This window comes from Neoarthrinium moseri (assembly GCF_022829205.1).
Source record: "Neoarthrinium moseri strain CBS 164.80 chromosome Unknown scaffold4_Wmoseri_CBS_16480, whole genome shotgun sequence".
NCBI lineage: Eukaryota > Fungi > Ascomycota > Sordariomycetes > Amphisphaeriales > Apiosporaceae > Neoarthrinium > Neoarthrinium moseri.
This window is the reverse complement of record NW_026055118.1, coordinates 515,476-540,793: the sequence shown is the minus strand read 5'-3', so window position 1 is coordinate 540,793 and position 25,318 is coordinate 515,476. Positions and strand designations below refer to the sequence as shown.

The following is a 25,318-nucleotide window of genomic DNA, read 5'->3' as shown; positions in this document are numbered from 1 at the left end:
CCGAGGTGCAAGGCATTCCAGCATATTACGGGGGCACTTGACTGCTGTAACGGTTATTGCCCTTGAAATACCATGGCAGCTGCACTTCTGTCGTGCATATACATCCTATTATTCTGCTTTGTCCATACAGTTTGCAATACTTCCCTGTTGTCACCTACACTTTAATGCGATGCATATCTTCCGTGTTTCGTAAGTGTTCGGAAGCATGATGATTCGGTATCTGGGTCGACGTTCACAAACGGATAACCCACTATTAGAGTCTCTGTCCAAGCCATCTTGAGAGAAAGGGAACGTTGCGGTAACGTCCGAATCAGTGTCAAACTAGGAGAAATGACGAATATATCAGAACTCTAACTGCCTTAACCACCTATGTAACTGATCATCAGAGTCCATATCTACAAAATCCAGTTCATAAAGATCCAAAATTTTCCATCGCCATATCCAACACTTCCTGCGGCATGCGGACGCCCCGAAGCCTGCTCTCGACACTCCTATGAGCTTCGGGGCCGTAAATAGCGTCCACTTGCTTCTCATTCATGTTCCGAGCCAGTTGGAGTGCCTTATCCACATATGGGTTAGCGATCCTCTTTGAGTCCCAGAAAACATATCCTCGCTCTCGTAGAGGACATTTCATAATGCCGTCACGGTTTATCTTTAGGTAGCAATCTAGGGGTGAAGAGTTGTAGAGTGTCCAACCCAAATTGGGGTGAGATGCGTCGTCCGTTATCAACTGGCGCAAATCAGTCTTGGTAGAAGTCATCGGAGCATAATCCAATGCTTCGGAGAGAAAATGTCGGAATAGAGGGGTCTTTCGCCGGGTGAGATTATTGCGTTCTTGAAAGTCGGCGCTCCTCAATTGTTCAAAGAAATCTAACCCAAGGGACGTGACATAGCTGATGGACTCCAAGGATGTTTGTGTGCCAATGTCCGAGAACATCTCTAACCTTATAAGTTCTACAGTTTCAATTGCAATACGGACATGTGGGTTACACTGTCTGATTGTTTGAGATCGGATCCCTCAGCTGACGAAGGTTCTGCGTACGAGATAGGAGAAGCACAAAGTATGACGCCTCCTTCTGTAATTCGTGTTTCTCATGTTTCCCGTTTGTGATCTGCATTTTGGTCGAAACCATCGGGAATCTTGATGCCTGGGGATGATAAAATCATGTCTATAAGCTGTTCCTCCATATCAGCTATATGTTTCCTAACAATACTTGTCAGAACCTGGTGGATGGAGCTGAGTTCCTCGACCTCCCACGGAGCCATGCGGCTAAGAAATGCTCAAACTGAACATCAGCTTTAGAGAGTGATAACCCATAACACCAACGATCAACAGGGCAGATTTGGCAGTAGAGTTCGAACCGCAAGAACGCCCTCTGCATTCTGGTACGTTCCATGGGAGACAAAGGAAGTGACTTGGCTGCCGCATCACTAGGAAGGTTAAGGGCTTCTTTTGCTTTCTCAAAGTAATCGTCGACATATCGATTAACTCGTAACAATAAACGACACAGAGACTTTATCATGAATAAATCGTTGGGAAATGTAAATGCGCCTTCCTCGAAGTAAATATCTAAGAACGCCATGAGATCCGCAAGTGCTGGGAAGTTCGAGTCTGAGCCAGGAGGGGGGATATGGAAGAGCGCTAGTGCATGATGCAGAGCTTAGGGCAGGAGGGCATTCTTGATAACCGAAGACAAAATGCTCTGGCGCCATCTGACGAAGACTTTATAGCATCGTGGCGACGCCTTGAGCAAAGACAGGAGGTCCTGAGGGCCGTCCACGGCGTGTATCACATGGAAGACGAGTTCTGGTGCTAGGTCTTCGAGCATTATGAGGGCCAGATGGCTCTATGGATTGGTTGCGGCTAATTGCACGGCAGATAATTGTAGAAGTAATTCCAGAGCAGTTGAGAAAGCGTAATGCGATAATGGTAAGTATGGCTCCTGACGCCACAGCCGTAGAGCCTGGGACAAGAGTTACAACACAGAGGTGGTGACTCTGGAGAATTGCAAGACGTTCTGGCTAGAAAACGCAGGACTGCGCTTTTCGGGATATTTGCAGGTGCAAAAGTCGACTTGAAGGGTAATCTGTTGAAAAGATGGGATGCTGTCTGACTTTCTCGTAGAGTCACGATCTGTTGGAAGTACATAGGTATGCGTTGGAGCAACCTAGGCAGCAAAGTGATAATCACGTGACCTCGCGTCGCGGATACCTCACGGTGGCGCGCCTGCCATAGAAGCTCTTTGTCCACTTTATTGGCTGAGGTTGGCTATTGGCATCTTATCATCCTCCCGACCCCCACCTCACATGTAGTAACATGCCCAGTGAGTGGGCTGTTGCTGCGTCCAGGGTGCAAGATGCCTCCCAGACCAAGTGTTATCCACGTCGCAGATGCCGATGAGTCCACGGCCTCCGAGCAAGACGTGGGAGCATCCGCATCGCGGAGTCATGGTGCCATCTCGAGGAAACGGAAGCTCGGCCCTTTTGATGAGGAGAAAGTCGAATGGACAGACGACTCAGACGAGCCAACGCTGGACGCTTTCAGAAAGCGCAAGAAGAGCGACATCGCGGCCGAACGTAAAGGGAAGGGCAAAGCTGGTGCAAAGGCATCCTCGTCTGCGCCCAAACACAAAATTGCAAAAGCTGCCGCAAAAAAGAAGCGCGCCGATGGTTTGTCCTCAGGAGACGAAGACTCACTAGAACACGCTCTTCCTGGCTACCTGCAGGCGCGTCGCAGACAATTCAATGCCCGCGTCGAGAGACTGCGTGTCGCCGGACTGGTGCTTCCCCCAACCTACGAAGACATCGAGTTCTCTGAAGATGAAAGTTCAGGAGCACTCCATGAGAAACCCCAGTTTGATGAAAGAAGCGGGATAAAGCCAAGCCGCCCACACAGGGATATTTTCCTTGAACAGTCGGCAGGTGTGATACCTGCGTCGATTGCGCAGTATCTTCGTGACTACCAAGTCGAAGGTGTCAGATTCCTCCACCGTCTCTTCGTCTACCAGGAAGGTGGTGTACTAGGAGATGATATGGGTCTGGGGAAGACCGTGCAAGTGGCAGCGTTCCTTACGGCTATGTTTGGCAAAACTGGGGATCAGCGAGACGCAAAGAGAATGAGAAAGCTCCGCAACACCAGTGGTCATTGGTATCCAAAAGTGCTCATCGTGTGCCCAGGATCCTTGACTCAGAACTGGAAACAAGAGCTGGACCGATGGGGCTGGTGGGTCACTGACCTCTACCACGGAGCGAACAAAGACGACGTCCTGGGCACCGCAAGGGCCGGCAGGCTTGAAATCATGATCACCACCTACACGACATACAAAAACAATTGTGACGCCGTAAATCGGGTCGCCTGGGATGTTGTAGTTGCTGACGAGTGTCACTGTCTCAAGGACATCTCGGCAGAAGTGACGAGAGCCATGAATGACGTCAACGCCTTGTGTCGCATCGGTTTGACAGGCACTGCGATACAGAACAAATATGAAGAACTGTGGACATTACTGAACTGGACCAACCCCGGGTTATTTGGAACAAAGTCGGAGTGGACACACACGATCAGTAAGCCATTGACAATCGGTCAATCACACGAGGCTACATTTCAGCAGCTCAGCAAGGCAAGAAGAACCGCCAAAAAGCTGGTGGAGAACCTCCTACCACAATTCTTCCTGCGGCGAATGAAGAGCCTGATTGCCCACCAGTTACCCAAAAAGAGTGACAGAGTTGTATTCTGTCCCCTGTCCGAGCTACAGCGCGAAGCCTATGAGACCTTCCTGAAAAGTCCGTTGGCCCAGCTCGTGAAGACAGCATACGATTATTGCGATTGCGGTTCTCGGAAGAAAAGTGGATGGTGCTGCTACACAGAGACTGACGAAGGGGAATCGTGGAAAGCGCTCGTTTTCCCTCTAGTCATGTCACTGCAGAAACTGTCAAGCCATCTCACATTGCTGATCCCGTCGCATTCAGAGACAGCCGAGAAGCATCACCGGGACATCCGGTATCTAAAAGCCGCTATGCCTAACAGGTGGAAGGAGCTCTATAGTCAACGCGATTCTTTGCTCAACCTGGCCAACCCCGAATTCTGTGGCAAATGGGCGGTTCTCAAGAAGCTGCTCAAGTACTGGCATTCGAACGGGGACAAAGTTCTGGTCTTTTCTCACAGTGTCAGGCTATTGAGGATTCTCCAGCACCTGTTCAACAATACCAGCTACAATGTTAGCTATCTTGACGGATCTTTATCGTATGAAGAGCGGCAAAACACTGTAGACGACTTCAACTCAGATCCCAATCAATTTGTGTTCCTGATTTCTACAAAGGCGGGCGGTGTTGGTCTTAACATCACATCGGCCAACAAAGTCGTAATTATGGACCCTCATTGGAATCCGTCTTACGATCTCCAAGCACAAGACCGTGCTTATCGTATTGGCCAGGTCCGAGATGTCGAGGTTTACCGCTTGATCTCTGCGGGGACCATCGAGGAGATTACCTACGCGAGACAGATATACAAGCAACAGCAAGCCAACATCGGGTATACTGCCTCGAACGAACGACGATACTTCAAAGGAGTTCAAAACGAAGCCGGTCGGAAAGGCGAGATCTTCGGGATTAACAATCTGTTCACTTTCCATGCCGACCAGGTCATGCTGAGGGACATCGTCAACAAGACCAACATTGCCGAAGCTCGAGCTGGAGTGAGCCTTATGGATGTGGATATGGAGAAGGCTGTGGAGGATGCATCCCAGAGTGGTTTGATCAAAAGAGAGAAAGACGTTGATAATGGAGATGGTGGGCTCGGCCAGTTGGCAGAAATTCTCACTAACGATGACAAGGCAACAAGCTCAGGCAAGAAACCGTCTCAGAAACGAAAGAGCGATGTTGTACAAGCCATTCTCGCATCGGCGGGGGTGGAGTACACGCACGAGAACTCCGAAGTCGTTGGTTCCTCCAAGGTCGAGGATCGCATCTCGCGTCAAGCAGAACTTGAGGCCAGTCAAAACGTGGATGCGACAGGCCGCGCCATCTTCCTCGATAGCCAGAACATTGATGGCTTCGAGGCAGGTTTGGAGGTCTCCTCGAGCTTCCAGTATAACCCACCAGACGATGTCATGGAGCGACAGTTCTGCACTATGGCGCAAACATTCGGCTTTCCAAGTGCCACCGAGTTCGCGTTGGCTGTCGAGGGCATGACCCAGGAGCAACGAAGGAACACGTTGGACTTATTCTACAAGAAAAGACTTGAACGGCTGAAGGAGTCAGGCCTAGTGAAGTCAGAGCACGCAGACAGGCTCAAAGCTGAGGTCAAGCACAATATCAAAGATGAAGTCATTGATGAAACCAAAGACGAGATTAAGGGGGATACTCCTCTGAAGTCAGTAAAGGAGGAAGAAGAGAGAACTCTGATGGTGCCGCAAGGGGATGCGCAACCAACAAGTCGGGATGAGGTCTTCGACAGCAGCGTTCAAGTGAAGAGGGAAGAGCTGACAACCATTTTGAACCCCAAATCCTCGGCTTTGATATGGCTCTCGGATGACGATGAAACGGATGAATTGTGAAGGCACTGGCTGGCAACGGATGATACCCATGGCGATGCTTGATCTGGAGTTTAGGTTTCGACTTTATTTGAGGTATGCTAGTGACAAATCCTAGTATGACTATTTGCTCCCTGAAGTGTCACCAGCATGTGGAGTGGACATCCGGCCCGCTTCGTTGGGACAGGGTTTCGAGCACCAATGGACATAGATTCCTGCCAATAGTTTCTTCCGTGTCGTTCGTGGTCTCAATACACCGGGTTCTTGGTACTGCGGCGTATTGGAGTGTAAGAATTCGGCAGGATGACTGCAGATACGCTAGTACTTGGGAAATTATGTGCGGAGACAGCATCTCCGCACATGTAAGCAGTACCCACCGGAACACTTATAGAAGTGCCACATGCCATAGAACTTCTTTGACCAGGCCGTTCATGAATTGATTCTGTAGTTTTGATATGAATTTTGGTATAATTCCGGGAGAGCTAATAATGGCTAATTCTCTGTTGAAAAAATGGTTCCCCTCAACTCGGTCGCCGCTCATTATGAGCGCGCCGATGTTTACGGTGGCCAACGGCCGCCTTGCCGCAGAAGTAACCAAAGCTGGAGGTCTTGGTAAGTTTCAAATGTCTGACCTGAGAAAAATGAACGCGGTGGTAAGAAATCTGCTGAAAGAAGTGGCATTATCAAGGTCTGCTGGCAGCCGGCTTAGACCCAAGCGCAGAGTCGCCTCATCTCGCGGCCTTGGATGAACAGTTGACCATTGCACGGGAACTTCTCGGCCATGGTAGTTCGTCCAATATCGCACTGCCCGTGGGCATCGGGTTCATCACGCTGCTCGGATCGACTGAGTTATTTCACAACAACTCTGTGCCCATCATTACAAAGCACAAACCTGCCCTTGTGTGGCTATTCGGGTCTGACCCGTCAGAGCCGCTCTATGGAGAGCTGATCTCGTTGCTCCACTCGGTTGGCGGGAGTTGGGGCTTGAAAATCTGTGTGCAGGTCGGCAGCGTAGATGCAGCAAGGCAAGTTGTTCGTGCTGGCGCCGATGCGGTCGTAGCGCAAGGGGCTGATGCTGGGGGTCACCTCTGGGCCAAGGCGGCTAGTCTCATGACACTACTTCCCGAGATTGTTGACATGTTGAGGAGAGAGTTCAAGGACCGTCAGGTCGCCGTTGTGGCAGCGGGAGGGATTGTCGATGGGAGAGGCGTAGCTGCTGCGTTGGCACTCGGCGCCGATGCTGTGACCATGGGAACCAGAGTAAGTGACCAACTCGTCTAGCAGTGTTGTTTGTGGATAGGTTGAGTACTAAGCCTGGTCACAGTTCATCACTTCGCCAGAGACGGATACAGCCCCCTATGCGCGCAAAGCCGTTCTGGCAGCCCAAGATGGAGGCGTAGCAACGACGGCGTATGATCCCCGAATGCAATATGCAAAGTGAACAACACACTGAAAACGCTGACCAGGTCCTCGCATCACGATGCTATCCAGGGGTATCCAACGTGGTCCCGCACATATACCGCCAGAGCCATCACTCATCAGGGTATCGTCGACCTGGAGCACGGCAATTCTGTCGAAAACGTCGCAGCTTCCTTCAATGAGGCAAAACAACAAGGTGACGAGTCACGTCTCGTCACGTTTGCGTACGTAGTTCCACGTTACACTATTGTGCAGTTTGCTAACCCCCTTTTCAGTGGCACGGGGGTCGGCCTTGTCAAGGCGCCCAAGCCGGCCGCCGAGATCGTCGATGAAGTCAGGAGCGAGGCGTTGCAGTTATTCAACACGATTAGCGCTCGTCATGGGTAGTCTCAGTAATGATGATCACCGGGGCTTGGGTTTCAGCGACTACAACTGTTGCCTTCTTTGCTAACTCTGTGCAAGAAGTTCTGTGAAGATGGAGTAGGTATCTTGGCGGCGGCCACTCAGTTTCTAGATTGTCTCGGTTCTTATTTGACTCGTTCTAGCCACATTGAGTGCTTTTCGAACTTGAATAGAGAAGCAGTACATTCAAAGCTTCTTTTTGAAATCACGGGTGAGCAACGTGATGCAACAACCCCTTCATGGCCAGCCGAATGACATAAATGCATTTGATGTGGTCCGGATCCAAGAGTATAGTTCCATTCTATATGCCAGATTAGGTTTTGGACACTGGTTTGCGATGTGGTTTGCCTTGCCTGTCCCATTTTCAAGCCAAGCTGCCATTCAAGAATGTCTTCAAACTCCAGAGGCAGCCCAACGGGAGAGTGCTGCCAAGCCCACCTATCCAGGGCGCTGTTCAGCCACCGGTTTTTAGTGAGAAGGCCGTAGACTTCGGCGGCCACAGTGGCTGCAGTGCGCGCCAGAAGCGACAGCAGGACGGACCAATTTCCCTCTCTGTCACACGGGGAGCGGTGAGTTACTTGCAGTGCAAACCGACTGGACGCTCTTCCCACGTGGGAATGGCTGCTTCTTCCACCTTTCACTGCACCAGAAATGCTCTCCATGCTTCTAGACTCAGCGCGGCATTAGGAGCTGGCCAGCCGTGGCGGCAAAGGCCCAGCCCAGGCACGGTGGTCTCTTCACCCCAGTGCCCAAGGGCGCGCGGAAGCAGTCTGTGAAATTTACATCACCACCGCAGCACTCAAGAGATCACCCAGTCCGTGTTTTGGCGTTTAGCTATGGGTCAGGGTTCTCCGCATGGTTTTCTGTCATACTATCTGGTCAAGATTGTTCCGGTTCGGCGGTTCAGGCTGATGTCAGGGGCTCAAACACGGCACCAATCACTGCGCAGGAAGCAGCTTGCGGGATTCACAATCTCGCCCGCTGGAGCCCATTCAGGCCATTCTTCCCTGGGCTCAATTCTAGACGTGTTTCATGTTTCGTGGTGGGTTTGCTGAAATACCGTTTGCCAAACGTGTGCCAGCCATTCTATTCGCTGGCTGCGAGTGGTTGGCGAGTCTTGTACAACGCCTAAGCCACTGCGCCTTCTTGGAGCACTCGACTTCAGCCTTTAGATTCCAAGAGAAACATCCAGCATATTTGACACATAAATAAAGCAAGTGTATCCTATTCAAACATTGCCGCAACCGAATGTGCCTTCTCTTGTGCCCCTCGCCCGTAGTACCAATCTCGATCAGTTGCCTCGTGGATTATCATCATCTCGCCAAACCACCCTCAAACCTGTATCGTGTCTCACTTTTCTGCACACGATTTATCGTCCTGAATTTCTTGCGTCACAGCGGGGAACAAACGCTTACACTTGAGACATTACCGCAGAATTCCAGCAGGCTTATCGTCATACTGGTGATCCTGGCTTCCTTCTTCTGACGAAGGGAAGAGGCTTCCAGTTCAAAAACAGACTGTGAACTGGAAGACGCGTCCTCCATTATCGAACGCATACATTACACTGCAATATCCAAGTTCTATCAAAATGAGGCCCTCATTGGTGACGATTCTGTTCTCTGGAACAGTAACGGCTGCAGCTGTTTGTGAGAGGCAGGAATCTCAAGGCTGCTGTTTCCACTTGGAATCGGTCGGCTCAGTGAATGAGACAGTTGAAGAGAACCACACCGGACGTATCCTTCTCGGAGGCTCTTTTCAGCAAGGTGGTTTCTGCCTTAATCCATCAAATGGGACCCTCAAAGATGCCATAGGCAATAACTGCTTCATGCGAGCTCCCAATTACGAGTTCCAATGCTACCAAGGCGCTCTCAGCACCACCTTCTTCATGCTGTCTGCGGGCAGCGATGGGAAAACAAAGCTCCTCTACGATGAAACACCAGGGACTTTCTTTGCCTGTCCTATCGGGTCGACCAATCAGGATGTCTACAGTCTCTTTCCGCTATGGAAAAACGACACTACGGGCTGCGTGGAGATCACGCTGGCTTTGACTAATCAGACGGCGGAGTGCGCAGCACAGGGAGGTTCACCTGTAACGGGGTCGACGACTGCATTGCCCACTACAGAGCTCACAGTTCCTACCGAAACTGGCTCGAAGGTTCCTATTATCCAATACGGATCGGGTGCCAGTGATAGCTCAATCGGACAGGCTTCTACGAGAACCACTGATGCTTCTTCCACTACCAAGTCTACTTCAGCCCCGGAGCCACCTTCAAGTTCGAATCCATCCAATTCTTCTCAGGCTTGCTCTGTAGCGTCGTCTGCACCGTCAATCGCACCTCGGAAACTAGGGTTTCCCCAAGATAACGCCCCTGATGGCATCCATGATACGTCTTTGGATGCCTCCATCACCCCTGTCAACAGTACAATATTCCAATATACGATTCCCCGATCATTTGCTACAAAGACTACACAACTCTGCGCACTTCAGTTTCGACTCCCTTTCTGCTCCGACCTTCCGTCTGGATACCCCTGTTTCCACTTCAGTGGCTCCGAGCAGGAGACGCTCTCCAACTCGGGCATGGTCTTCTCACTTGTAAGCGATGACGGACGCACCACCTGGAACAACTCTGCCCTTCATCAGGTTCATCCTGGGGATAAGAAGGTTTTCGGTACATTCGAATGTGGTACTGCGTCCGCCGGATATGGCGAGCGGAAGATCACCTGGCTTGCCAGTAGTGTGAGGAATTTTGCATTGGAGTTTCAGCAAGCTGGCGTTGGATCATCGCCAGAGTTCGTGGACGGCGTAGGTGCATGGGTTGTGCAATGCTCATGACCCAGACTTGCCACTGCTTCGGTTGACTTTCAATAAACGGATAACGTGATAGTTCACGTTCAACCAGCACGGATGCTGCTGTAATATAATAAATTGAGAAGCTGTAGATACAATCAATATACATTCAGTAAAGACTGAATGAAGTGTGCCCTTTCAAAGCTTGGAAGCCCACTCTGTTGTCTTTCCTCTGCCCCCGAAGACAATGGCCTGACATGCTGCCAGTTCGTCCTTCGAATTTCTCTCGACAACAGGGTGGCCACTGAGGTCTTTCTTCAAAATATACCTGTGGCATATCTCCCGACTCCGTGGATCATCACCAGTACAAGAGTCAACCTCATGGAGTCCTCCGATCAGCACTTCAGAGATTCTCCACAGTATCTCTCTTGCTCGATTAAGTAAATCGGCCTGCGATGTTCTTTCAACTTCGTGTTTGACTGCCTCCCAGGCTTTGATAATCTTCTCGTTTCGTCCCTGTACTGCCGCGCATATCAGCTGGTCTAGCGCCTTCATACTCGCAGGGCCCTCCCGCGGATGTTTCAACGCCCTAATCAGATCGGTACTCAGCACATCCGTCGTGCCCTCCCATATACTGAGCACACAGGCATCTCGGAACAGCCGCGCGATGTTCAGGTATTCGGTCTCCGAGTTCTCGAGGTACCCGACCCCGCCCAGGCTCTCCATGCACGTATAGATCTGCGTAATGCACTGTTTCGAGCAGTAGGCCTTCAAGATAGGGGTGAGGACCCGCAACAGGGGGCTCACCAATTCCCGAGACGGCGTGATCCGCGCAATCGCCGAAGAAGGTGGCGGCATCTTCGATGACGGGTGCTCTTCCATGCCCATGACGTACGCGCTGTAGAACGCGAACAGCATCAGGCCATGGTACTCGACCGTCACGTCGCTCAGCGTCTTCATGTGTAACGGGTTGTCGCTGAGCTTGATACGTGCGCCCCTGCCCGCGCCGACCTCGCGCACCTTGGCAAAAGCCCTCGCAACAGCCAGGCTCCGGCTGAGATACCCGAGACCGCCGACCGAGGTGCGGACGCGAGTGATGGTGAGGATGGTCGAGATCTCCCGGATTCCCGTGCCCTCTTCGCCGATGAGCCACCCGCGCATGCCGTCGAGCTCGAGCTCGGCCGTGGGCAGCGACTTGGTGCCCATCTTGTTCTTGAGGCGCGAGATGCTGACGCCGTTGAGCTCCCAGCCGCCTCCACTCTTGCCAGTGGCAGACGTGACCAATGATGGGTTGTGCCGCCGCATCGGAGCGTAGAAAGCGCTGAGTCCTCGGGGTGTCTTGGCCAGCAAGATCGCCATATTGCTGTCGGTGGCACTAGAAAACCACTTGAAGCCTGAGATGCTCCAAGGCCCCAGAGGGATGCCTTCCGCAGGGTCGCACAGAGGCGAGTCCGGGGACAGAGGAGCGTAGGTGGCGACCGTCTCGGATTGCGAAACATCGCTTCCGCCAGGACGCTCTGTCATCCATTGTCCGCTCGTCCATGCGTTTTTGGGATCACGCGAGACGAGATGGTCGAATGCGTTTTGGAATACCTTGCGATCGGTAGGGTTGAGTCCATCTTTGGATAACTGCCGCTGCAGAAGCCGGCTGGCGCCGTCCTGCATCGCCTGCGGACAGTATGTATTCGCGCTTGACCCTTCCCAGAGCACCAGTCGCATATATTGAACGATGCGAGTATACTGTTCTAGCCCCGGTTCGTACCCTTGAGCAGAGAGCCTGCCAGGGATCTTAGTATATAATGGCAGATTGACTATAATCTGTTGCAAGTACCTGGACGTACCCTTTTTCGAAACCGAGGTTTTGAAGCTGCCTCCAGCCCTCGGACAGAACAAGTTTGGAACTATTGGGCTGGCCAAAGGCATTCTTGCCGCCACCGCTGACGTATGGTTGATTTCTCTCCGCGTCGGAAACCCAGTCTAAAACCACCGGGTCGAGCGCATCCTCACAGAGCTGCTCGATCTCCGTTGCTTCCTTGCTGAGAATGTCCTGCGGTACGAACACTGACCTGGGACATCAGCACCGCGTACCATCCGACTGCATCTTCGCATTCCACAGCCACGACGAAAGGTAGTACTTACGTTTCAAGACCCTTTGAACAGTGTCATCTTCGAGGAACTGATTTCCCAGAGTCGGCAGCTTCTGGAAGAAACCCTTAGTTGCACTTGACGGTTCCATGGTCTCGGTACTTATCCCTAAGCAAGTAATAAAACCCTTGCCTATATGGAAGTGAAGAGCAAGCGTGTAGCCGGAGAGCCGATTCCAATCAACTTGGTGGCCGCCTTACTATAGCAGTCGGTCGTGGGGAAGATAGCAGATTGGGTCAGCATCTTGCCATCATTTGCAGACCATCATCAGCCGTGTAGTCAAGCTCCCAAGGTATATGGGAGAGCTAGCCCCACTTGCCGCGGCACTCTCACTACACTTAGCACACTATTGACGATTGGAGTAGAACATGGGCGTCGGAATCTTTCCGCTCCATCACAACCCCAACCGTCGAATGCCACTCTAGCTCCCCTTAGAGTTTAGCTACCCCAGAACCCCAGGTCAGGCCACCCACTCCCGGGCATGCTTGGCATGTGACCTGGAGGACAACTGAATCCCCTCGGAAATCCAGCCGTCTTGGCAAAGCCTGCCGTAACATTTACCATCTGAGGCTCTGCGAAGCCACACATCAAGAGAATTACAGGCGAAGAAACTCCATACATATTGGCATCATCTCACAAGAAATAGTTCCTACACACCTCCAAATTGCGGACCTCATAAAGAAATGCACCGGATGTAGCGAACATTTCTTCATCTTGCAGGTGATCTCTAATTGCGCCAGTCTCCAAGTTTCTTCTGCAAATTTTTAACATTCAACACATGGCATGTATAATTCCAAGGTAATGTTGGTCATGTAAATGAAGTCATCAATTCATGCTATGCTATTTATACAATTCGTAGTAGCCCCCCTTCCTCATTCTGTGGTATCATTAAACACGAGTTACTGCTGCATTCCTCATGAGCTGCAGCCTTCCTGAACAGCATCTTTTCAACTGCTTAGTAGCCAGCTCCGGCGTGGGTCTTGTCACCACCAACGGTCTTAGAACCGTCGAGGTTGGAGTCGACGCGGGGATCAACCTTGTTGAGCATGTCGCTCTTGTGAGGGCCAGCCGTGTTGGGCGCCGGACCATCGTGGGCAGCGGCAAGGTGACCAGCGGTACCGTGAGTGCCGTGAGTGCCTGAGTGAGCACCGCTGCTTCCCAAACCTGAGCCTGGTGCCGCTCGGTGATCGCGGTCCGAGTCAAATCGGGGGTCGGCGGCGTTGGCAACGCGAGAGTTGTGTGTTCCGTGAGTGCCCTCAGGTGCGCCAGACGAGCCGAAGGCGGAAGTACCGTGGGTACCAGTAGATCCTACACCGTGGGTGCCGGTCGAGCCGAGACCGCTGGTACCGTGAGTGCCGGTGTGAGTGCTGTGAGTACCGCCAATGGTGGAACCGGGAGCACCTCTGTGGTCACGGTCGGAGTCAATGCGGGGGTCGGCAGCGTTGGCTACGCGAGAGTTGTGGGTTCCGTGAACACCCTCGGCGGTGTTGTAGCCACCGGTGGCACCAACACCCTCATGGGGGCGGGAGTGGGTACCCTCAGTGAAGGCAGAGTGGCCGGTGGTAGGGGCGGCGCGGTGGTCTCTGTCCGAGTCGATACGGGGATCGGCAGCGTTGGCAACGCGGGAGTTGTGGGTGCCGTGAGTGCCCTCGGGAGCCTCGTGCGAGGACTTATCCGAGTGCATGGCGTTCTTGACCTTGTTGACAATTCCAGACATGTTGGTGGAGGTTTTGATAAATATTGATTGTGTGGATGAAGTGTGAAGAGCTGTAGGAGACTAGATGTCTTGAGATAGTGGATGTGATTGTTGTGTGAGAGTTGAAGATGATGATAGAATGATGCTGAATTCGTGGGATGCCGGGACGCCTTAAGTACTTGATCCAGAGGCAGGACGAGGCAGGCCTGGCAGGAAGGCCGCTGGGTTGCTCTTGACCAGACCAAGTTTTCCCATCACGCAAGATCGTGCATCAATGGGTACGCAGGTACAAACTGCGTAACCAGGCGGTTTGTTCGTGATTCTCTCAGATGTTGTGTCGTCATGATGGCGTCCGCAGTGGAGGTACGTACATAGTACAGTGGCACCCATGTCCATGCTTTCCTAAAGCGTCGACACCGTGCAACTGGAAACCACTCGGCACGTTAGCTCCGGACCGTGGGGCCCGCTTGTGACTGGCTGCAAGCCAAACAAGCTACTGCGCAGGAGCAACTTTCCGAAGCGGCGGACAGGCTAGAATTGCGGGCTTGTCTCTTCTGAGACTCCAGGTTTCAAGAAGCGCAACGAGACCCCAAGCTTCGGGCCAAATGCGTCGGTGAGGGGCGGAGGGGGAAAGGCTACGGGGAATAAAAGCAAGTACCTGCCAAACGGTGCTGTCTTTAGCATAGATCTATTTTATCGTTGTCCACCTACCGTATCTTGAGGCTTCGGTTCAGTCATGGCATACCTATGCATCTAGGTAGCGAGCATTCTGCGACTCGACGTCTGCTCCCGTTCGGCCAGCGGGCCCAGAAGTGTAGGGTTTCTCGGCAGTGCCTGCGAGATCTGATCCATCGCAGTTGCCCCAGCCAGGGCCAGCTGGCCCAGACATGACAAAGTCCGGCTTGGTACCTGGAGAGTATCCGCAAAATATGCAAGTCGCGTCATTGTGTAAATGAGATGAGCTCTTGGGGATAATCCTGAGGGCAGTGACGTTTAGGGCTGATTATCCAAGACATGGCAAACTAGAGAAAGGGTGACGGAGCGGGTTCCAAATTCTGGAGCAAACGAGAGCCTAGACTCATGGATAACCTTGACAGTGCTGGAGATCATCGATCAGGTACGCACGTGTGCTGCGTGTGTGCTCTCCCAAACAAGGCAGACGGCCAAAGACGGTTGTTCTAGAGCTGCCCTGGTGGGGGGAGCTGGGATGACGCTGCGGCACCAGATGCCCCTCTCTGCTAATGTATGGTCGATCAACCTTAGCCCCTTGCCGGCTACCCGTCCAGGCCCGGTCTTAGCTCTACGCTTCCGGAAATGGCAAAGAGCTCTGAGAAGATGATGTGGCGCATGACGAGCTATGGGGTGCTAAAAGGTGGGGGAGGGGAGCACCAACCTTGTCTCCCGCTGTGGCGCGGTGGCATCTGTGGCGTCACCTTTCCTCCAGACCCCGCTGATGCGGTCATCACTGCCCAGTCTTGGGCATACCAAGCCCTCTTCCACAGAAAAACGTGATACGACGGACAAGTTCTGCAATCAATCCAGGCCACCACTAGATGCAGATCGTCAGGATTGCTGTCGTATATTTTTGTCGCCTAGCAGCACATTGGATCTAGGAGTTGGTACTACTGCAAGCGATCACAAGGGAAGCGTCTCCGGTACGTACCGCAGCTAGGCATGCCGTCATTAGCCACAGTTGAAACGTAAGCGAGCAATGTCAGGGGGCGGGAGCTCCCCAAGCTCCCCGGCTGCCAGCAAACCAGCTGAAAACAAGGCCCAGGCAAAATGGCCCTGTCGGCGCCACGGCATGGCGGCACGAGAAGAGCCTCTTGCATCTCGTCAGACGGCCTGACAAGGGTAGTGGTCCTTTGAACACCAAAGGTTCGGGCTCCCGTGCCTTAGTTTGCATACAAACCTCTTGACCGCCCTCAACGTGCACCCGGGGCTTCCTTGATGCTGTCGTGAACCCAAAAACTTTTCTCAGCCCGCAAGAAACTTGGAAGAAGTCAAGATTCGATGGCTAAAGCTAGCCTATCTGCAAGCAGGTTGCAGGCGTCGGAATCGATTAAGTCGGAAGGGTCCGCGCCTTCGAACATAGCATGGAGTATAAGCTCTCGGGGAAAATGCTGCATGACTTCTTGTCGGGTCAGGTGGACTTCCATACGTCAAGGCAATGAGCTGTAGCCGCTGGACTAGTTTGGGGGGTTTTTTTTCTCTTCGAAGTCTATTCAGGCACAAGTCAAGCTATGCTTTTGCTGCCGCCATGCTTGGGGGATATGGCATCATGGTGGTCACGTTGACCACGGCAAGGTTTGTTAAAGGCAAATCTCGCGGTTGAGATCGTATAAGCCATGCCTTGTAAAGGAACTCTAATTCATCCGCCTTGAATTTCGAAGAAGGCTGTTCTTCCGAGTATCCAGATGCATTCGGGTGTTAAGGGGCTGTCATACGGACACAGGCGTCTCATGCGCGACACGTTTTCCACCTTGACCTAGTGGCACTATGATGGTCATCCTCGCGGCTCATTGACGTACAGATCTATCGAAGGATGGCGGGAGAAAATTTTATTTTTGAAATACCGCCATAGATTCTCCTATCGCTGCCTAGATTTGCGCGGAACGACTTAAAAACAGGGTTTTACAAGTGATGACTTATAGCCCACTAGTCAGCCCAACGAGTCTTGTATAATTCATCTTCACGACAAAGAGAGAAGTATTGCAGCAAAACAATTTCGTAGTGGGAAGCAAAGTCGTATCATTAAGGGTAATAAGTAGAGGGAGGGTATCAATCTTCATGCGGTGCGAGCGTAGACAAGAAGCCTTCGCTCAAGAAGAAGCGCAAACAGTAAAACAGTAGGTATCCTTAAACTCCCATCATCATAAGTCGTCCTCATTCCAACAAATACAAGCCATCCATCGAGGATCCTCACACCAAGGTTCAGCCTTGCTTTGGTTCAATCGACAGGCACCGAGGCATTGACGAGCGGTGCCAGGTGAAGAAGTGAAGTATACACGGTACCAGATGACCAGGCGATAGTTCGTACATGCGTGCTAGTGGCAGCCGGCGAGCTGCATTTAGACGCGGGAGCGGCCCCAGGTGCGGCGGCGGTACTGGCGGCGCTCGTGGTCGCGGACCCAGATTATGCCAATGATGGCAGAGACGAGCCAGCAGATGGCCGACAGGAAGGAGAAGGCGATGGTGGCCTTGAACTTGCCGCACTGGTCCCCACGGCGGATGGCGATGTTGTTCCAATCAAAGGCGTTGCCGCAGGAGCCGTCAAGAAGGTTAACGATGAGGCCGAAGGCGACGAACCAGCAGATGGAGATGAAGATGTCGACGGGCCAGTGGACAAACGACCCAGAGAAGGGAAGAACCCAGATGAAGGCCAGGAAGATGGCGAGGCCGGCCACGACCTCGGTGTAGATGAAGCGTGCCTGGTCCCAGCTGTCCGAGTTCTGCACGGCGTGCAGGTAGGCGCCGTTGACGCCGGCCACGATGGCGGCAAACACCAGCTCCGCGATGCGGAGGATCATGGCGAAAAGATCAGTCAAGATCATGGTGGCGGTAGTAACCTAAGGATAGGCACCTGTGGTTGTGTGTTGTTTGTTTGGTGGTGGTAGTGGTGGTGGTGGAGGAGGATTCAAAAGGTTGCTGGCCGTGGAAGTAGAAAACTGTACGATGGTTCCCAAATCGAAAGGTGAGTGAAGGCGGCAGGACTGCCAGTATTTATTCTCGCGGAGGTTACAGGTTGCGAATCACCCGTGACGATGACGCCCACGGATTTGATTCCCAACCAAAGCAAGGCACGGAGCCCGGTCGGTTCTCGCACACACATCACAATCTGGCCGTTTGCATCTACGGTACCCCCTAGGCTTGTAACAGGCGGTCTGGGGTGTGTTAGTTGTTAGTGGTAACTGATACCTTGGAACCGGCGCAACGCCCCGTCAGGATTCCAGAACCTGCTGACGACGGCCCTCAGGGTGACTGGTTGCTAAAGGCAGCCCGCGTTACCAGTACAAAGAAGAAACCAGGCCCTTACGCGGCTTGCAACAAGATTGTCGTATGCAGGGCTTCCCAACGGAGTCCATGCGCGCGCAAGCCGGCGTGGCTGGATGCATCTTTCATCAAACCCCCAGCAGTGTTCGCCAGTCGCGTCGTTGGTCGTATGAGGTCATCCCACAGGGGACCAACTGATCAGGGAGTGGAAATCAAGGACAGTCTGGCAATCCAAGAGAGTTGCAGGGGTCCGGCCCAGCCAGTCAGGAGGGCCGCAGACACTGAAACGGTAAGTGCGGGGCGCGCTAGGCCACGTCAAAGTGCCTAGGGAGATCCCCAGTGCCAAGGCAATGCCAGCCCAACTACCGGCGTCCTCGCAAAGTAGAGTGTAACTACATATATGGATTTCCTACGGATGCCACAGGCAGACCTGGGGCGCTGCTGCTGCTGCTCACAACTAGGAGCTGTAGGTAATTGAGAGTTGGGGGGACCAAGGCTGTGCAAAAGCGGCATGAGCTGTAGCTCCGAGTCGGTGCAGCAAGAGCCTGCGGTGTGCCCTCTACAACCAGCGCGCCAGAGCAGAATACTGGCGGCCTTGCGGCTACTGCCTCCTGTGTCTTCGAGACTCGGATGCAACGGCGGAGCGAAGAAATGGAGTCACCAGGTGGCTGGGGAAACACGACAGCAGTGGCTTTGCGCGCCCGAGTCTAAAGGCGACCCGTGAGTAAGAATAGAGTTCAGGTTCAAAGCGTCTGGCAACTGGGAACAGTCTAGCCTTGAAAAAGTTGCCGTGAGTATCAGTTCGGCTTGCACCGGTAATTTCCCTATAAACAGCCCCTGTGTCCTTGGCCCCGGATCTGCACCCCAACCTTCCTGTAAGGCTGCGTGAACATGACCTTCTCAATCCGCTAAGACTTGAACGCCCAGGCAAGACGGCGAAAGGGTGATGTGGTGCCGTCGTACGCTAAAACGACCTGGTGGCCGGCGCCAATCAAGGTCTGCGTCAGCGTCTGCAACATGCATGTCCAAGAATTATAGTGGTTTGATTCGACACGAACATGCGCAAGGCGCGAGAGGCCGTGCCGCCAAAGGCGAAGAACGCTGGGGGCGCGGCTCGGTTGACATCATCCCCCACCACCACGTCGCATGGCACCACACCACACTCGACGCCCGATCTACGAAGAAAACACCATCGTGGTTTTGCTCCTGGTGAAGAAAGTTTGTAAGATCTCGATCTACTGATGTAACACTGAGCTGCCGACCCTACCGACGAAATCTTGACCTCGGATTTATGTGACCGTTGATCATTGCTTGTCGTAGGGGCTAGGCAGAATGGTTTCAAGCGTCGGGTGAGGTGCACTCACTCGGTCTTCAGTATATCCATTGAACTCCTTCGGCGCCTAGGTAGACTTTACACGGCTTTTCCCATGGACCAATCGGCACATAACATTGCATGCGGGTCGTGAATCTCATTGTATCTTGATTAGGCAGATTGATAACATTTACTACCGGTATGTCCAGGCTATCCAAAATATGCAACACAGTCTATCGGCGCTGCTTCGGCATCTTGCGCTCTTCCAAATTCTCAATATCACCCTTCTTGTGGAAGTGAGGTGCGACTTCTGACAGCCATGCCGGCTTGATGGGGAGGCAAGACCGCATGTACTCCTTGGTCGTCTGCACGAGCTCAAAGTAGATGACCATTTTCTCCGGCGGGTCAGAGCCCATCAGGACAGAGCTCGGGTGGATAAAGACGGTAGTGTTGTTCTTGACGGTGCGGTAAGAGTCGCCACTTCTTTGAAGACGGGCCGCGTTCGGGAAGAAGCCCGCGGTCAGGGCTTTCTTGATCGGGTCGATGTTGGAGGCGCCACAGGTGGATGGAGAAACTTCGACGCGCTCACAGAGCTTTGCCAGTTGATCTCTGATATCGCGGGCTCGCGTAAGCGATCTCTGTTGCAGGAAGTTCTCACGTGACCAGACAGGAGAGAAATCGCTGTCGACCCATTGATTCCAGATGTTGAGGAGGGTGAGATGATCACCGCCTTCTTTTACAGTGAACCTATTTCGAGCGCTGTCGGCGTGGATCTTCTTGTCTTTCGGCCGGAAGAAAAGAGCAGATGCCTCGCTCAACATGGACACAATCGAGAGTATCTCTTCGACACATCCGAGTTTGTCGGCAGCAAGAACAGCCTTGGCTAACATTGGGTCTGTTGGGAACTCGGCCATCTGCCTGCCAACCTTTGTGAGTTCACCCTTGTGGTTAAGAGCCTGCAAAGCAAACAGCTGGTTCAGAGCGCCGATCAGTGATTCCGTCGGTGGGGGATCCATGAACTCAAAGTCGAGCAGGTTATTGATACCCAGAGACTTGAGCATCAGCACGATACTGTTCAAGTTGGTTCGCTGAATCTCCGGGGTAGTGGACTCGTCCATCTCACTCATGTAGGCATATTTGGTGTATAGCCTGAAGCACTTTCCAGGGCCCACACGACCGGCTCTTCCGCTTCGTTGGTTGGCGGAGGCCCTGGAGCATGGCACGACAACGAGGTTTGACATGCCCGTTGCAGGGTTGAAGACGTTTTCCTTGACATATCCAGGGTCGATGACGTACACAATGCCATCGATTGTCAAACTTGTCTCTGCAATGTTTGTCGCCAGGACTACCTTTCGAGCCCCAGGCGGGGTAGGCTCGAAGATTTTGGCTTGTAGATCAGAGGGCAAGTTGGCGTAAATGGGACAAACAATCAGCTCCTTAACGCGATTCCCCAGCTTTCGGGCGGTTTCGGTCAGCTCCTGTTCTGCAGCATCAATCTCGTCCTGTCCAGTAAGGAAGACGAGGATGTCTCCTTTGCCTTGAGTGCTGTGGATCTGGAACACGGTAGTGATAGCCGCAGCCAGGTAATTGGCCTCGGGTGCTGGTGTGTAGTAGATGTCCACGGGATATCTGCGGCCAGGAATATTGAAAATGGGAGCGTCGTCAAAGTACTTGGCGAACTTCTCCGCGTTCATGGTAGCCGAAGAGATGAGGAGCTTCAAGTCCGGCCGCTCGCGGGAAAGATCCTTGATCAAGGCCAGGAGGATATCCGTGTGGACAGTCCGCTCGTGAGCCTCGTCAATCATCAGTGCCGAATAGCCTTGCAAGTCAGGCTCCGTCATGAACTCTCTCAGCAACATACCATCCGTCATGTACTTCAGAATAGTCTTGTCGCTCGTGTTGTCCTCGAAACGGATGGAGTAGCCCACCTCGTTACCAACCTTGACGCCCATCTCATCAGCCACACGGGCAGCAACGCTCATCGCCGCCACTCTTCGTGGTTGTGTACACCCGACTTTCTGCCCGTTCTTGGTAAAGCCAGCCTCGTGTAGATACTGAGGCAGCTGTGTCGTTTTACCACTGCCGGTTTCTCCCACAATTACGAGGATCTGATACTCGTTGATAGCTTGGATGAACTCGTCCCTGTAGGCATATATGGGCAGACTCTTCCGGGTCTCCTGGATCGACAGGGCAGCCTTCTCTGCGGCATCGATTTGTGCTTCCAAGAAGCGTTGCTCCTTGGTCAGCTGCTTGCCCTCGCCAGCGAGCGTTGCGTCGAGGTTCCAGTTGATGTACTGCTCTTCATCCAGGACCAGTTCATAGTCTCCCTCGTACTCTCTCTCGGCCCGGTTGATCTGTGCCTTGGCCTTCTGGGCCTGCTCCCTCTCCCATTCCTCGTGTTCTGTGACAAACTTCTCCTGGCCGTACTCGTCCTTCTCGACATACCGTTTGTACAGCGCGTCCTCCTTCTTCTTCTTGTCAATCTTGCCCTTCTCCGTGATGTAGTCCTCGGGCATGTAGTAGCCATCGCGGTGGTCGTCGATGCGCAGCCGCTCCTCGGCCAGACGGAGAATCTCACGGTTCTTGGCGAACTCGGCCTTCTCCTTCTCGCTAAGGCGCACCCCGCTGCGCAGCTCGGCAGTCTCTTCGGCGACCTGCTTGCGCAGCAAGGCCAGCCGTTCGGCCTCTCGCTTCTTGAGGTAGTCCTGTCTCGATCGCTCGCGCAGGTCAGGCATGGCAGCCCGTCTTGCAGCCTCGTCATCGGCCAGGCGGCGGCGCTCGTCTTGTGCCCTGCCCGCCTTGCCGGAGGACCGGTCCTCGACAAGCTTCTTGGTCTTCTCTTCGTCGCGCGCCTTCAGACGTTTGGCGAAGTCGTCGGCCTCCTTTCTGTCGCGTGCCGAGTCCGAGAGGTCTGCGTCGTCTTGTTGGTCATCATGGCTGAGCTTGACTCGCTTCGACGCGGATTCCTGGAATTCGGGTTCATCGTCGGCGGCGGCCTCGTCGTCGGAGGGCTCCTGGTCGCCCCAGCGGTCGTCAAAGTCATCGTTGGTCCGTTCTTTGGTGCGATAGGACTTGGACTTGCTGCTGCGCGACTCGCGCGGCGAGCGACTGCGACTGCGACTGCGACTGTGCCTGGATTGCTGGTGGCGGCGGGACGAGCCTCTGTCCCGGTCTCTGTCCCTATCTCTATCGTGGTCGCGGTCGCGGTCGCGATGCTTGCTCTTGGACTTCTTCTCGACTTTCTGAGGCCCAACCTCCTCATCCTCCATGGGAACGAAGGCATACCGCTTGCCGCTCATGTTCGGTGCGCGTCGTGGACTGAGACGGCCAGGTAGTGATGGAAGGACAACAGCTTCCGGCTCTCCTGCCTGTATGAAATCAATCGGACTTGGGCCAGGCAGAAAAGTGGGGCGCCGTCCGAGGTGGACGATGCTAGCGGCCCGTACCCAAGCAGACTTACACACTCGGGATCAAAGCCGCGAAGGTTCGCGGCAGGCTGTCTAATTGGGTTTCCCTGCTAGAGGGCGAAGATTGCTATAAGAGGTCTTCGTGTGGATATATCGAAGAAATCCGCTCGTGCTGTTGCGTCCAGAGCTGTTCTTCCTCTAAGCTACGCTGGCAGGTACCCGTCAGCGATGTTACGCTGGCGCCAGTGCTGTTCAGGCCATGACTGGCTTTTGCACGAGGCGAAGACTATAACTCATGCCGGTGGGAGTGTACCGACATTGTAGAGAGGGACTTGACCATGAATGAAAACTGCTTGTAAAGCTTCTCGCACGCGCAGGTGCACCCCGAAGCAGTCACCCACTCCTCTCACTCACCAATTGGACGCCGACTCCACGGTGGCCACTCTTCCGGATCCATTCAAGTCAAAGGGAAGTTTGGCCAATGAGAAGCTTCGTCGGCCGCTGACTTACATACATCCAGTAGACGTCAATTAAGCTCCTCCCCTATCTTATCAGCAAAAAGTTCCCTGGCCGGCGGGCGGCGTTTTAACACGTTCCAGCGTGTCAACTTTGTCAACTTTCCAGGGGTCCACGTCCCAATCCCAGAGAAGCGTAGGCTCCGTACCTCTTCGATAAAACCACGTTGGCACCAACGCTTCACCCAGCTCGCCCACACTTGTCGCCAAGGGACGTATCTTGATCTCACTTCTTCGTCCATCGCTCTGGTTGGCACATTGACCGTTGGCGATCACCTGGCCCGCGTCCCTCGTCGGTGCAACCAAGATGCTCTTGCAGAGCGCAGCCTGGCTGCTGCTGTTCGCCGTGCTCCAGCTTGTCCTCTGTGCCGAAGACTACTACAAGGTATGCAATTCATCCGTGCTTGTCTTGCAACGCTGGTCTAACAGTAAACCCCCAAACCAGGTCCTCGGTATCGACAAGAACGCCAATGACAAGCAGATCAAGTCGGCTTATCGCCAGCTCAGCAAGAAGTTTCACCCTGACAAGAACCCGTGAGTGCCACGCCACCATCTCGCCTCCGCGAACTGCGCATTGCGCTAACCAGTCCTCAGTGGCGACGATACCGCCCAGGGCAAGTTTGTCGAAGTCTCCGAGGCCTACGAGGCCCTTAGCGACCCCGAGTCGCGCAAGATCTACGACCAGTATGGACACGAGGGCTTGAAGCAGAGGCAGCAGGGCGGTGGCCAGCACCACGACCCCTTCGATCTGTTCAGCCGCTTCTTCGGCGGAGGTGGCCACTACCAGAGGGGCCAGCCGCGCGGTCACAACCTCGAGATCAAGGTCGGCATCTCCCTGCGCGACTTCTACAACGGCCGCGAGACCGAGTTCCAGTGGGAAAAGCAACAGATCTGCGAGGAGTGTGACGGCACCGGTTCTGCGGACGGGCATGTGGACACTTGTGGCCATTGTGGCGGCCACGGTGTGCGCATCATCAAGCACCAGCTGGCCCCTGGCATGTTCCAGCAGGTACAGACACAGTGTGACGCCTGTGGGGGGCGTGGCAAGACTATCAAGCACAAGTGCCCGGCTTGTAGTGGCAACAGGGTTGTCCGAAAGCCTACTCTGGTGTCTCTCAAGGTTGATCGCGGCGCTGCGCGGGACTCCAAGATTGTCTACGAGAACGAGGCCGATGCCAGCCCAGACTACATCGCCGGCGATCTGATCGTGACTCTGGTCGAGAAGGAGCCCGATATGGAGAACGACAACCCCGAACATGTGGATGGCATCTTCTTCCGCCGGAAAGGCAACGATCTGTTCTGGCGTGAGGTCTTGTCCCTCCGGGAGGCTTGGATGGGTGATTGGACTCGCAACCTCACGCACATGGACGGACACGTCGTGCGCCTGAGCCGCAAGCGCGGTGAAGTTGTACAGCCTGGCCATGTCGAGGCTGTCGAAAACGAAGGCATGCCCATTTGGGACGAGGATGGCGACTCGGTCTACCACAAGACCCAGTTCGGCAAGCTTTACGTGGAGTACGTGGTTGTTCTTCCGGATCAGATGGAGAGTGGAATGGAGAAGGAGTTCTGGTCCATCTGGCAGAAGTGGAGGGGTAAGATTGGGGTTGATTTGCACAAGGACAGTGGACGGCCAGATGCTCCGATATCCGACCAAGGACAGGAAAAGAAGGACGAATTATAGACCATCCGTGCAACATAGACCAAATATAATCAAGACACCAAGTATCGACCTTCTTGGCTCTCGAACATGTTTATGTCCCACCCTCAGCCACTCGCAGTCAGATAACAGCTACGACACAGTTCTCGTCCGGCTTACAGACAAATAGCGGGCGAGGTTGCTCGCCGGGACTACCAACCCTAGATGGTGTGGGTCCCGTACTACTTTCTTAGCCGCACCCCATACTCGACGCAGAAATCCAATCAGATTAGTAAATCACCACTACCCTTGCCAACACCCGCCTCTCTCTCTCGCTGCCATCCATTGTCCAAGTCTACGACCTGCCCTGGCCGGATATCAGACCAGGGGCACAGCTGCATTCTGCCATCCCAATCCTGATCCCATATAAGACCGGACGCCCTCACCCGCCGATACCTCAAGCGCTCCGTGTTCTCT

The 25,318-nt window shown here is 53.6% G+C and overlaps 9 protein-coding genes across 9 annotated transcripts; 4 read left to right on the top strand and 5 right to left on the bottom strand.

Moving 5' to 3' along the window:
• Positions 1-409: 409 nt before the first annotated feature.
• JN550_001961 (uncharacterized protein) lies at positions 410-937 on the bottom strand (the record flags this gene model as incomplete). The annotated part of the gene is made up of 1 exon (XM_049313203.1): positions 410-937. The coding sequence occupies one exon, from the start codon at positions 935-937 to the stop codon at positions 410-412; it is 528 nt and encodes a 175-aa protein (XP_049176022.1).
• A 1,420-nt stretch (positions 938-2,357) lies between these two features.
• On the top strand, positions 2,358-5,552 carry JN550_001960 (uncharacterized protein; the record flags this gene model as incomplete). Its single annotated transcript, XM_049313201.1, has 1 exon — positions 2,358-5,552. One exon carries the CDS (start codon positions 2,358-2,360, stop codon positions 5,550-5,552), a length of 3,195 nt encoding a protein of 1,064 aa, XP_049176021.1.
• A 518-nt stretch (positions 5,553-6,070) lies between these two features.
• Positions 6,071-7,334, top strand: JN550_001959 (uncharacterized protein; the record flags this gene model as incomplete). The annotated part of the gene is made up of 5 exons (XM_049313200.1): positions 6,071-6,140; positions 6,217-6,788; positions 6,853-6,938; positions 6,995-7,171; positions 7,223-7,334. 5 exons carry the CDS (start codon positions 6,071-6,073, stop codon positions 7,332-7,334), a joined length of 1,017 nt encoding a protein of 338 aa, XP_049176020.1.
• A 1,603-nt stretch (positions 7,335-8,937) lies between these two features.
• JN550_001958 (uncharacterized protein) lies at positions 8,938-10,182 on the top strand (the record flags this gene model as incomplete). The annotated part of the gene is made up of 1 exon (XM_049313199.1): positions 8,938-10,182. One exon carries the CDS (start codon positions 8,938-8,940, stop codon positions 10,180-10,182), a length of 1,245 nt encoding a protein of 414 aa, XP_049176019.1.
• Positions 10,183-10,335: 153 nt separating this feature from the next.
• Positions 10,336-12,373, bottom strand: JN550_001957 (uncharacterized protein; the record flags this gene model as incomplete). Its single annotated transcript, XM_049313198.1, has 3 exons — positions 10,336-11,914; positions 11,979-12,198; positions 12,277-12,373. The coding sequence occupies 3 exons, from the start codon at positions 12,371-12,373 to the stop codon at positions 10,336-10,338; spliced, it is 1,896 nt and encodes a 631-aa protein (XP_049176018.1).
• An 864-nt stretch (positions 12,374-13,237) lies between these two features.
• On the bottom strand, positions 13,238-13,999 carry JN550_001956 (uncharacterized protein; the record flags this gene model as incomplete). The annotated part of the gene is made up of 1 exon (XM_049313197.1): positions 13,238-13,999. One exon carries the CDS (start codon positions 13,997-13,999, stop codon positions 13,238-13,240), a length of 762 nt encoding a protein of 253 aa, XP_049176017.1.
• A 3,050-nt stretch (positions 14,000-17,049) lies between these two features.
• On the bottom strand, positions 17,050-17,532 carry JN550_001955 (uncharacterized protein; the record flags this gene model as incomplete). The annotated part of the gene is made up of 1 exon (XM_049313196.1): positions 17,050-17,532. The coding sequence occupies one exon, from the start codon at positions 17,530-17,532 to the stop codon at positions 17,050-17,052; it is 483 nt and encodes a 160-aa protein (XP_049176016.1).
• Positions 17,533-19,516: 1,984 nt separating this feature from the next.
• JN550_001954 (uncharacterized protein) lies at positions 19,517-22,582 on the bottom strand (the record flags this gene model as incomplete). Its single annotated transcript, XM_049313195.1, has 1 exon — positions 19,517-22,582. One exon carries the CDS (start codon positions 22,580-22,582, stop codon positions 19,517-19,519), a length of 3,066 nt encoding a protein of 1,021 aa, XP_049176015.1.
• Positions 22,583-23,512: 930 nt separating this feature from the next.
• On the top strand, positions 23,513-24,886 carry JN550_001953 (uncharacterized protein; the record flags this gene model as incomplete). Its single annotated transcript, XM_049313194.1, has 3 exons — positions 23,513-23,590; positions 23,651-23,739; positions 23,800-24,886. 3 exons carry the CDS (start codon positions 23,513-23,515, stop codon positions 24,884-24,886), a joined length of 1,254 nt encoding a protein of 417 aa, XP_049176014.1.
• Positions 24,887-25,318: the final 432 nt, after the last annotated feature.